Here is a 14,078-nt window from a genome sequence, read left to right as displayed (position 1 = left end):
TGTGCTACATGTATAGCAATATCATAATTATCTTAAAAGCAATAAGTTTATCTTTAAGAAACACAATTCAAGTACAGTTTCAGTTTCATGTTTCTATATGTTATATTGAACAACATACATACCCGGTGTAGCATGGTATTTTGAATCATGGTATATTGACCCCGGGGTCAAAATACCATTATGGTGAAATGAACCCCCCCCCCCCCCCCCCCATGGTAAAATGACTCCCCCCCCCTTCTAAAAGATACTATAACACTTGAAGACATAATATTTTCTTCTCATTTATGATTGATAAACTCTAGTAAATTGGGATAAAGTTAGACCTATGGGTATAGTAGTAGAAGGGGTTTTTTTTCTGGAGGGGGGGGGGGGGGGGGGTCAAAATACCATGGCCATGATGAAATGACCTGTTTTTCCGCATCCACATGTCACAGTGAGTTGTCAGTGAGTATAGCATTCTGAATCATGATCACAAATTGAAAAAAAAAAAAAAAAAAAAAACTCCTGCAGGAGAAAATCAATAATCCTGTTACAAGCTTAGTAAGACTGAGCACTGTCAATTTATTGATAAATCTGGAACAGACATCTAATTATGTTTTATTGAATATCTGTCATTGGTACCCTTATCTAAATTCGTCTTCAGAAAGACTTACAACAATTAGTGTTTTTTTTTCATTATGAAAATATCAATCTCAACTGAAAAACAAGAGGCCCAGAGGGGCTGTATCGCTCAAATGGATTTATAGGATTTACCACTATTTCCCATATTGGGCCCTGCTCCTCGAGCTCCTGCCCCCGGGTGTCAGAGCCAAAATTTATACAATCTCTATTCCTCTTCCCCCAAGGATGTTTCTGGCCAAATTTTGTTACAATCCATGCAGAACTCTAGGACAAGTAGAGATTTATAGGATACCTCTGTTTCCCTTATTGGGCCCCGCCCCTATTGCCCCTGGGGGATCAGAGCCAAAATTTATACAAGTTCTGTTCCCCTTCCCCCAAGGATGTTTCTGGCCAAATTTGATTACAATCCATGCAGAACTCTAGGACCAGAAGCGATTTATAGGATTTATCTCTATTTCCCACATTGGGCCCACCCCTCCTGCCCCCATGGGGTCAGAGCAAAAATTTATACAATTTCTGTTCCCCTTCCCCAAAGGATGTTTCTGGCCAAATTTGGTTACAATCTATGAAGAACTCCAGGACATGTAGCGATTTATTGGATTTACCTTTATTTCTCCTATTGGGCCCGGCCTCGCCTGCCACCTGGGGGTTAGAGCCAAAATTTATACAAGTTCTGTTCCCCTTCCCCCAAGGATGTTTCTGGCCAAATTTGGTTACAATCCATGCAGAACTCCAGGACAAGTAGCAATTTATAGGATTTACCTTTATTTCCCCTATTGGGCCCTGCCTTTTCCTGCTTCCGGGGGTTCAGAGCCAAAATTTATATAAGTTTGTTCCCCTTTCTTCAAGGATCATTGTGGCCAAATTTGGTTACAATCCATGCAGAACTCTATGACTAGTAGCAATTTAAAGGAAATGTTGACGGACAGACGACGAACGGACGACGGACGGACGACAGACCCCGCGCCATGACATTATAAGCTCACCAGCCCTTTGGGCCAGGTGAGCTAAAAACTTAATGCCAAAATTCACAAAACACTACATATACAACAAAGAGTTAATTGTCAGAGAAAATCATTCAAACAAATTTTTAATATCTAAAAAAACATATACAGTGTAACTTCCCAAAACCGAACCTTCTCAAAACAGATCGTTTCTAGAAACCGAACATGGATGTCATGTACGGAATGAATTCCTCTTTATTAATAGTATATAAAACTTCCCAAAACCGATTCCTCCCAATTCCGAATACCGGACCGATTTTGAGATCGGAATAGTCAAATGTAACTAAAATATACTTCTGAAAACCGGCCTTACCTGAGCGACACCGATAGATTGCATAGAGGTCTGATCAACCGACCCTGAAATACACACATACCTGTACCATAGTTGTTGCATGCCATGTCCTTGGGCATGTATACCGATGGGAAGGCTATAGGTACACAGTAATTATACCCGAGATGGTGGTGTAATTATTTAATCATGTCTATTGTTTAGATATCTAACGAAGGTCTACCATGTGCACGCGGTTTGTTTACTGTAGGAAAACAAGCAGAGCTAGTAATAAAGAGAAAGTTTCGTATTCAAATCACACGGTTTTTTTTATTTACATATGTAGTTGTCGGATAACGTAAATTATCTGTATGAAGAAGCCGAAGCCATGTATTGTTTTAGAAAATGACTATGTCATATAATGACCGGCATCAACTGATCATCGTGTAATTAGACCATATAATATGATTCTTGACGTAACCGGAAGCGATCGGTCATATGTAGGTTGCAGACGAGAACATCCCCAAGAACATTCACGCAACTAACTAACTAAACTACGTTTATAAGCGGTAACAAAGTCAAGTTTGCTGTAATCCATTCCTTTTAAACGTATGATTCTCTCTTTTGTGATAACATTCACATTAACAATCAATACTGGTTGGTTTTAACGAACACTAGGCATACATGCGGTGCACTAATGTAAAAAACGACTTCCGATCGATTAAATCCGGATCGTAATGATCGGTATTCGGTTCACTTCTCCAAACCGAACCCTCTCTAAACCGGCCGAAATTATATGCACCGACCATGATCGGTTTCGGGAGGTTCCACTGTACATGTATTAGTAGGTTATATACAGTCTGACAATTTGCCAATCTTTTTAAGAAAACAAACACGATTCAACAAATGATTCTGACATTCAATCTCTGGTCTGTGTACCTAAGTTAAAACAAACAAAAAGCCTAATGGCTATATAATTTGAAATTCTTCCAATATCAAGTAATCAGTTACCATGCAAGCAATTCAACGAACACTTAATAAAATACATTTGTTCGTTGTCCCATTTTCTGCCTTTTTTTTTTAAACCCACAGTCTTGTGCAAATTGCTTGAAAGTCAAAATTGTTCAATTGGATAAAAATACCTACATACAGATCTGTCCTCTAACCTCTTGAATAATGAACAGTTTCATTAATCCTGAAAAAGTCTGATGTAATTTATTTGAACTTGGTACTGTTTGTCACCATGCTTCTATAAAGACTATATCAGATCGTTGCTTCAAAGTAACAGTTTATGGTTCGTAACAGGTAATGTTGACAGAGGCTAGGGCAGACATTATATATGATGCCATAGATGTCAGTAAACGTACACAACTTATAGTCTAGCTCTCTTACCCTCTGGACAACTGAGCTAATAAAATTATTTATAAATGTGTGTGTGGCTATACTGATATAGAAACAACATCTGGACATGAGACAACATACGCCATATCTTATATAGTTATATAGTATATACGCTATATCTTATATAGTTATATAGTATATATACAAGAAAATAATAAATTGCAAGCGTCAACCTAAGAACCTTAAACATATTTTATGTGCGTCAAAATTTGATTAGAAAATTCAAGATACTTCTGTCACTAACTGTATGCAAAAGCGTTGCAAAACATGTGATATTATTATAGAGTGTAAAAATTATACATTCAAAAATGGTTTTAATTTCAAAATTAAAACTAATATGAATTGTACATCCAAAAATGTCATATACGCACTTATTTGTAGCAAATGCTCAGATTTTTATATTGGTCAGACAGGAATGGAATTGAGAAAGAGAGTTACATTACACCGACAACAAACCAAAACAGACCATCTCAGATATTTAACAGTAAACAAACATTGTCATATGTGTGCTAATGATAACTTTTTTATTTTACCACTATATCAAATGTCTAATTCAGATCTTTTAAAAAGAGAAAATAAAGAAATGTATTTCATTCAACTTATGAAACCTGTGTTAAATTCAGAATGGGACAAAGGAACTTCATATTAGTTTTTATTTTGTCCTCATGTTTTTGTTAGTTTCTTCCAGAAATGTTCACAATATCTTATTGTACCATGTCATGACGCAATCTGACTATGACGTCATTGTACTTTGACGTCATGTTCTACAAATAAAAGAATTCAAACCCCTAAAGACCGGCATGAGCCGAGAAAGCGCTAGGAAGGAAAAAACTGTTTTATCGTTGTGTTTTCTTTTTTGGCTATATCTTATATAGATTAGTTATATAGTATGTACGCCATATCTTATATAGTTATATCGTATATACGCTATATCTTAAATAGTTATATCGTATATACGCTATATCTTATATAGTTATATAGTATATACGCTATATCTTATATAGTATATACACTACATCTTATATACCCCATACATTTTTTTTTGTTTTATATAAGATATAGTGTATTACATATACTATATATGCTATATCTTATATAGTTATATAGTATATATGCTATATCTTATATAGATATATAGTATATGTAATACACTATATCTTATATAGTTATATAGTATATACGCTATATCTTATATAGTTATATAGTATATACGCTATATCTTATATATACGCCATATCTTATAGTTATATAGTATATACGCTATATCTCATATAGTTATATAGTATATACGCATTTCTTATATAGTTATATTGTATATACGCTATGTCTTATATAGTTATATATATATAGTATATACGCCACATCTTATATAGTTATATATAGTATATATGCTATATCTTATATATTATATACGCCATATCTTATATAGTTATATATAGTATATACGCCATATCTTATATAGTATATACGCCATATCTTATATAGTATATACGCTATATCTTATTTACTTATATATTATTTACGCCATATCTTATATGGTTATATATAGTATATATGCCATATCTTATATAGTATATACGCCATATCTTATATAGTTATATAGAAAATACGCCATATCTTATATAGTTATATATATAGTATATACGTCATATCTTATATAGTTATATATAGTATATACACTATATCTTATATACTTATATATTATATACGCCATATATCTTATATTATTAGTTATATAGTCAGTTACTGACCCCCTATAAAGGCATAGAGGGTCAGTAAGATTTATAGGGGGCGAGGGCGAGAATTTTCAACTAAACTGTATAAGGAACCTGCAGAATAATACTGAATAATTCATAAATCAACAATAATTTCAACATTCCTATGTGCACAGTACCGAGTAGGTCTACCTCAATACAACACCAGACCATCTCTATATTGAAAGCAACACAAACAAGAGTGACACAAACATCAATCTAACATTTTAAGCAAATTCTCCTTGATCATCTCTGCATTCTCGCCGAGATAATCACTTGAAAGTTATGCCGATAAATTGATTGTAGAGTGAAGATTGATCTGTAGGTATGAACACCTCCATTTGTTTATAATCACAGTCTAGAAAACGCTTGAATATTGTTACGTTTGACTTTCGCTGCGTCATCAACTTTCAAACTGGTGTAGGGGAAGCAACTCGTATTTAAAACAAGAGGCCCAGAGGGCCTGTATCGCTCACCTGGTTTTTTGTTAGTTATTATCACAAGACTCTGACAATTAGAAAAATAAGCAAAATTGACTCCTAAAGTTTAATTTTGAATCACAACCATACAATGATGCTATTGATACCATACAAATATGCTATCCAATACATAGGCTCAGAGACAAAGTAATTTATATGGAAGTAGTAGCCTAATTGACCTTTTTGACCTCGCATCTATTGCCGTCTAAGGCCTCGGGGGTCAGCCCTATCATTTGTACAATTTCAAATCCCAACCCTATAAGGATGCTACCGTTGCATTATAAGTGCTCTTCCATATAGTTGCAGAGAAGACGTCGTTTATATGGAAATAACTAAATTAACCCCTTTTGACCCCACCCTTTAGGCCCCGGGGGGTCAGCCCCATCATTTGCAAAATTTTGAATCCAAACCCTATAAGGATGTAACCACTGGTTTATGAGCGTAATCCCATGTAAGTTGCAGAGAAAAAGTCATTTATATGGAAATTGACCACTTTTGACCCCGCCCCTCAGGCCCCCGGGGGTCAGCCCTATCATTTGCACAATTTGGAATCCCCACCCTATAAGGATGCTACCATTGCATTATTAGTGTTTCCCACAGGAAAAAAAAGGGCATGGTGCTGGGTTTTGAAAAGGGCACCTTGACCGCGATAAATAACCATCAGAGGGGCACAAAGGTTATATCGACAACTTCCTATACAAGGGGAAATCTTTAAAACTGTCTTGTTGTTTATATAATTCTGGTTCAACTTTATATCATTTAAATGCTTTAAACTCTCTGAGTTGCTAAGTAATATCAGGACATCTATTATTCTGAGTGAAAAAAAAAATGATTTTGAAAATTGTAATCTGCAGATAATATGATCATGACTATAATTGATTCACAATAAAGATCTAAATTTCATTTATATTAATTAAAAGAATGGGAAAATTCAAAATGTATTTCTTTATTTCAATCCAATTACCTTTATTTTAATATATATCTTTATCTAAATATTAAAAATACAGTATTGATTTGAATAAGATAACATGTTTCATAATAATGGACAATTAATTAAAATAATGTTCTAAATTTACAAGCACTAAATTAAGAAAATACAGATAAGTGTTAGAGTAGTATGCAAAATATTTCAATTTAATATAATCTGATAGAGAAAAAAGTTGATTTCTTTTTATTTTGATTTATTTTAATTACTTTGCTATTAATAATTTCATTATCATTAAGACATCTTTTCTAAAAATAAATTCACACCGAAATTCTAAAAAATAATAATACCGTTTTCATTTTTAAAAACGTGAATATTAGTAAAATCCTGAAATTCAATACCTCCGGATCTACTATTACAATACACCCAAAATGGCGGCCATTACGATTGCAAATCTTGTGACATCCATCCGATATAGATAGGCCTATTAAACATTAAAAACATGAGTAAATCATTTACAGTTGTAAGCAGTATTTGTTTTTGAAGTAATGCTCAATAGCTGTAGTCATAAAACTTATTGAAAGGCCAGCTGATTGTTTTTTAGGCTGCTGATCGGCTACTTGACTTCAGCTTACGTAATACACAGACCTGAAAGTGACACCACAAGCCAAGGTGGAAATAGCCCAAGGCTGCTAATTAGGGCCACTGGGGTGTTGGTCAGAGGGTCAGGGAGTGGTCAAACTTCTTTTGTTTACTTAATTATCAAGCCACTACCTGGTATTTTGGTAGTTTAGTAGAAGTGTTTTTCAAGTTTCAAGTTTTTTATTTCATCCGAATGCATAACAAGCATATAGGGAACAGTACAATTATTATCATTATAATATGACATACAATGTATACAAGTATAAGATGGCGGAGGACAATATTTCAGTATTTCAATATACTAATAAGCTACATATGTATAAAAGACGTGATCACAACAGAACCTACGTTGATGCTGACGGCAAATAAAAAAGCAATTTTATCATTTAATTAATTGTGAGCAGAGTTTTTCTTTTTTCTGTTGCACGAAACAAAAAGTTACCCAACATATTCAAAATTTTAACATCTTTACTAGAGAATAATTCTATAAACTTATGCACGCTTGGTCTATGATAAAAATATCTGTTAATGTATTTTTCTCTTAATTCAGAATATGCCGGACAGAGAAGAACAAAATGTACTTCATCTTCGACGTCATTTTTATCACATAATGAACAAGTCCTTTGATTTCTAGGAATATTATTATAACGTCCGGATTCGATATTAAGACTATGACATTGCATACGGAATTGGCTTAAAAACTTCTTGAATTTATTATTTACAGGCTTAATTAAATAGAACTGTGTACAAAAATTATCAACAATATGTTTATACAAATAACATTTAGGAGATACATCAAACGCACTATATAATTCTTGAACAAAAACATCATTAATACGTTGGTGGTATATTTGCAAAAAATGATTTTCATTTAAAACACATTGATTTTTCCAAACATATCCAAATCCCAAACTACAAAGTTCGTGCTTAATATGATAGACCCAATTCGTTTTACAATGAGGTTTTCTGCTATTCAATTCGACTAGTGCATCATAACAAGATTTCAGAATGCAATTGTTTGTTTTCAATAGTTTTAACCAATATTTCATAACAGCTGTCTTACGTTGAACATACAATGAATATCTACCCGTTTCGAAAAACACCATAGATGTATTGACTGTTTTTCTAACATTAAGTATGTCTTTAAGGAAAAGGAGGTGAATTTTTTCAACTTGGGGCGAAACATCTTGCCCCCACACTTCACAACCATAATTTAATATGCATGTAACATATGTATCAAATAAGGATATTTTTGTTTCTGTGTTAAGACAAAAGTTTTTCATTTTTCTTTTTAATTGAAAGTATGCTTTCCTGCCTTGAGACGCTAATGTATCTTGTGCTACAGCAAATCTTCCATTAAAATTAAAAACCAAACCCAGGTAACAAAACTTATCAACAATTTCTATAGATTTATCATTGAAAGTCCATGTTTCGCCAGGTAATATTCTTCTCCTTTTCCTAAATATAACAATTTTTGTTTTATCTGTGTTTACTTTTAAGTTCCATTTAACTGTGTAAGTCTGTAGACAGTTGAGCATATGCTGGAGGTCAATAGCGTCTTCGGAAAATAAGACTGTATCGTCTGCATACATTAGCATAAAAAGATTAAGTAACTGTAAGGGGTAACTTTGACAATTCGAGTTTATAAATTCACTTTCCATATCATTTACAAATAAAGAATATAGCATGGGAGACAAAGATTCCCCTTGTAATAAACCGACATGCAAATCGAACATGGCGGATAGTTTACCATTTAGTTTCACGCATGAACGTACATTATCATAAATTGATGAAATTACATTAAGTAATCGCCCTCTAAATACCACTTTTCCAAAGTTTTATGCCATAAATATCGATGATTAATACTATCAAAAGCCTTACTGTAATCAATAAAAGCACAATATAGTCGTTTGTTTTGCTCTATAGAATTAATAATTAAACTTTGCAACGCAAAGATAGCATCACTAGTACCAAACCCAGGCTTAAAACCAAATTGTGCATCGGTGACAATGTCTTCACGAGCACTCCACTTTAACAAACGCTTATTTAACAAAGACGTAAATAATTTAGCTAAATGACTAATTAATGTTATACCTCTATAATTGTTCACATTATTAATATCCCCCTTTTTATGCAGAGGAATTATGACACCTTGGGCCCATGACTCTGGAAAATAACCAATTTGTAACATGGTATTAAATAATTTTAACAAAACTGGTAAAAACATATTTTTATATTCAATGAAGTATTCGTTAAGAACCATATCGATGCCAGCAGCTTTGCCCTTAGGCAGAGCCTTAATTACTTCAGCTATTTCCTCAATACTAAAATCTACATCTAACTCTGGATATACACACTCACAATCATCCCTATTTGATAAGTTACCAGTATCTGCTTCACCCGCCAGATCTTTGAAATAATTGAAAAAATCTGTTAATGATACATTTCCATTCTTTGAGGTCTTACGTCTTGAAAAATTACGATAAAATTCTACAGGGTTATTACGTTTCAAAACATCTAGCATATTGCCTTCCATACTATTATAGGTGCGTTTCATCTTTCTCTCATAGACTTTATATTGTTTTTTGGCATGATATAGCATAGTTCGGTTAGTCAAGGAACGCTCTCTGTTAAACTCAGATAAAGCTCTTTTATATATTTTTATACAAACTTCTGCAACTGCTGTCAAACCATGGCTTATCTGGTTCATTTTTAACCGAAGTACCGATATGACAGGGACATGCACAATTTATAACTTTTCTGTTGGAAATACAATATTTATCAAACAATGTACGTGTACATGAAATAAAATTATCCAGACATATATCGACACTTTCTCTTGAGTTAACAAGCGATTCAACACAGCTATGTATTAAAAATCTGGCGTCAGATATTTCATTCGTAACGTTACTACTGGCATCATTTGACCAATGCACATTTGTCACAGTGGTATACGTATCATTACCCCGACAACAGTTACATTGAGAACTATTTGATGATAAACCATCTAAAACAAGGAATATTGGTGCATGATCAGAGTATTCCGTAAAGCTACCTACTTCAAAACTTTTAATAGATGACATCGAACCATTATCTGTCAATGCATAATCTATAACAGAACAGCCATTTGAATTCAAAAATGTTAATTTACCATCCAGATCGCCCGAGGTACGACCATTTATAATTTGAACTCCCGTTGTTTTACATAGATGTAGTAAATGACGACCAAAAGTATTTACTTGTTGGTCCTCTGAAGTACGTGTAACTGTACATGGATCACGAGGATAACTAATAAACCCATCAAGCTGACGTTGAATGCTATCATGCAACGAGTCAATAGGTATAAAGTCCGGATCTGTGCCGGTCCTACTGTTAAGATCGCCCATTACAAAAACCTTTCCTAATAAACTATAAGAGCCGATGCTGTTCTCAAGTACCAGGAATATATCCTCTTCGTACGAACGATAAAATACAGAACCTTCGGGAGGTAGATATACAAGCGATAAATAAACACTTTTCTGGTCAGGAAATAGTTTACCGTCAATTTTTACCCATACAATACTATCTAAAAGCACAGACTCTAGAGTAATATAATCGTGCAGCCATGACTTATATAAACATACCAATCCACCCCCTTTACAATTTGATCTAATAACAGGTTTAAAGCATTTAAAACCGTTTACATTAAGCTCATCCGTATCGCCTAACCAACATTCTGTTAGACAAACAATATCTGCTTCTCCAAATGTATTACAGAAATCAGTGTTCTCGACTTTATTTATCAACCCTCTCTGAACGTTCCAACAACAAAGACGAATAGAGGTATTGGCCTCCTCTAACCGCTAATCGACCGATTTAACGCGAGTCTCATCGCGATCTGATGATTGTCCATGATTAGGCATGGGCGCATCCATAGGCTGACGACTCGTAGAACCCTTCTGCTGACTTTGTTCGCCCTTGTCTGACCTGCCACCATCATTGTTGTCCTGGCGATCTGTGTCGGAACTTGCTTTGGAACCTGGCGAGCGCGGCGTGGAGGATTTCCGACGTCGCTTGGCGTCACGTCGGTCACTATAGTATGTACCAGAACTAGGTTGATCTGCTGCTACCGTCTCTTCACCAATGTATAGAACTCCATCCACATACATTTTATCTCTCACAAATTTAACTTTGTGGTTGAGCCTACGAAGCCGTTTTGCAACTGGATAAAGTTTCTTGCGGATTTCTTCCACAGCGGACGGGAAACTGCTCATTTACGCCGTAACGAGTGCCTCTAAGGAGGTAAGTACGAGATAGAACTAAGCTATGCTGACTCTGGTATAAGAATCTGGCTACGATAGGACGGGGCCTGTCATGTTTTCGTTTACCAAATCGATGAACATTTCCAAACTCAACATCTTGAATATCAAGTTCATTATACAGAAACGATCGAATTAGTGCCTCTGTGTCCTCTTGCACGTTCTCACTCAATCCGGTGAAGACGAGGTTGGCCTTCATGGAGCGACATTGGAGGTCCGTTACTATTGACCTCAGCTCCTCTCTATCATTGCACGCCTTGTCTAATTCTAAAGCCATGGCCACAGAATCCGACCTCTCTACTTGGGTTTTAAGCTCACTGATATCATTACTATGCTTATCCGTCCTAGCCTTCACTGAATCAAACATTTGACCAATCGCTTCAGCACTGTGCTCTAGATCTCGAGTTTTACAACTTAATGTCCCAAACTTTTCTTCAATATCACGCACGCGGGATGATAATAAGGTGAGGTCATGTTGAACTTTGTCTATTTTATCGACTTGTTCCTCAATGTGCTTGAGTCTATTTTCTATTCGTGCCATAAAATGAGCAATGTCCAAATTACTAACATCAGTGTCTCTTGAAGTTCCCTCAAACAAAACCTTATGGGCATCGCCGATAACATTGGATGTCTGTTTATCAGCCATTTCGTGATAGAGCGCGTCAGTAGAGCGTGACGAGTTATGGACGTGGGTCGCACGTGAAAACTTTTCGACTCAGGTGAGTGTAGGTGAGGTCAAAGTTCAACGTGTTACTACCTATACAGTTTATCAATGCGTTCGAAATAACAATATAAAAGGCATAGTTCGATAAAAGAGTATGGAAACTGCATCACTACAAATCAGCACAATTCATCTGCAGAAATTCTATTCAAAATTCACAGTATAAAGCACTCAAAATACCAGATATATCAGAGCCCACCGTCGACGATCTACACTGGACGCCGCCATCTTCTCTAGTACTGGGGACAAACAGGGCACGGCGTTAGGTCATAGGGGCATGGCGTCAGGTAAAAAGGGCACGGCGCGGCGCCATGCTAATCGGGGCTGTGGGAAACACTAATTATGGGTGCTATACCATGCTTAGTTGCAGAGAAGAAGTCATTCATATGGAAATAGCCTAATTGACCCTTTTTGACCCCGGCCCTCAGGCCCCCAGGGGGTCAGCCCTATCATTTGCACAATTTTGAATCCCAACACTATAAGGATGTTACCATTGCATTATGGGTGCTATCCCATGCTTGGTTTCAGAGAAGAAGTCGTTTTTATGGAAATAGCCAAATTGACACCATTTGACCCCGCCCCTCAGGCCCCCGGGGGTCAGCCCCATCATTTGTACAATTTTGAATCCCCACCCTATAAGGATGCTACCATTGCATTATGGGTGCTATCCCATGCTTGGTTTCAGAAAAGAAGTCGTTTATATGGAAATAGCCAAATTGACCCCTTTTGGCCCCGCCCCTCAGGCCCCCGGGGGATCAGCCCCATCATTTGTACAATTTTCAGTTAGTAGCCCATAAGGATGCTACCAGTCAAATTTTGTTGAAATCCGACCAGCGGTTATGGAGCAGAAGTTGATTGACGCCGGACGCCGGATGCTGGACGCTGGACGCTGCGGTATCCCAAAAGCTCACCTCGGTCCTTCGGACCAGGTGAGCTAAAAATGCATTTTATGTAATTTGAAGTAACAAAACGATTAAAGTTATTTTTACACAAAAAATAAAAAGTAATATATAGTTTTACGCTAATGAAGTGGTATATTAAGATAATGTGTTTAAATTTTGAAGCGAGGGCGAGAGCCACCATATTGCACCATAATAAAATTTACTGACCCCTTATAAAGTGTTAGGGGGTCACCACGTGACAGCTCTCCGCCAATCATTTGAGGACATTTCTGTCCGAGGTGCGATAAAGTTATATATAGTATATACGCTATATCTTATATAGTTTCGGGGCCGCGGTGGCCGAGTGGTTAAGATGTCCCGACATATTACCACAAGCCCTCCACCTCTGGGATGCGGGTTCGAATCCTATGTGGGGCATGCGCAGTTGCCAGGTACTGACCGCTGGCCGGTGGTTTTTCTCCGGGTACTCCGGCTTTCCTCCACCAACAAACCTGGCACATCCTTACATGACCCTGGCTGTTAATAGAACGTAAAACTAAACAAACCAAACCAAACTTATATAGTTTTATAGTATATGCTATATCTTATATAGTTATATAGTATGCTATATCTTATATAGTTATATAGTATATATGCTATATCTTACATAGTTATATATAGTAGATAATGGACACAGGCAAAATGTATATATATAACAATATCTGCTAGGAAAGTTTTCATTTTAAGACAGTTCTCTGGGAAATATTCCCAACCGATATATACTTCTAATCCTTAGGCAAAATCATTAGGCAATAGGCATGATACTTATTGTGTCACAAACATGTCAGACACTGTACAATAGAAGAGATTAGTGAAGTCACGGAGGAAAGACTCAAGGGATTCCCAGCATATTTTGAAGAATTTCAGGCTAAATCAAACCTAATCCTGACTGATGTGTGTCTACTGTAAGGATGCTTTATATTTAGCTGATCCAAGTCAGACATGGTACTGAATAGGTCACACACACACACCAGGGTTTCCATTCTGTATCTATAGCTACAATAACATTGGTTTTCTGTACAGC

At 35.9% G+C, this 14,078-nt stretch overlaps 2 protein-coding genes across 12 annotated transcripts in view; one reads left to right on the top strand and one right to left on the bottom strand.

Annotated features, from left to right (window-relative positions):
• The window catches only part of LOC138315816 (calmodulin-binding transcription activator 2-like), a 91,750-nt gene that overhangs the window by 67,320 nt on the left and 10,352 nt on the right, over positions 1-14,078 (bottom strand). The gene's annotated exons all lie outside the window — the stretch shown is intronic.
• LOC138308868 (DNA-directed RNA polymerase, mitochondrial-like) overlaps positions 12,953-14,078 on the top strand; it is a 60,115-nt gene continuing 58,989 nt past the window's right edge. The window contains exon 1 of the mRNA XM_069249901.1: positions 12,953-13,042. Within this exon, the coding sequence (XP_069106002.1) occupies positions 12,953-13,042 (90 nt within the window). The remainder of the gene's footprint in view (positions 13,043-14,078) is intronic.

The sequence above is a fragment of the Argopecten irradians genome, chromosome 1 (assembly GCF_041381155.1).
Source record: "Argopecten irradians isolate NY chromosome 1, Ai_NY, whole genome shotgun sequence".
NCBI classification, from domain to species: domain Eukaryota; kingdom Metazoa; phylum Mollusca; class Bivalvia; order Pectinida; family Pectinidae; genus Argopecten; species Argopecten irradians.
Note: the sequence above shows the minus strand (reverse complement) of the source record. Positions and strands in the feature narration are given on the sequence as shown.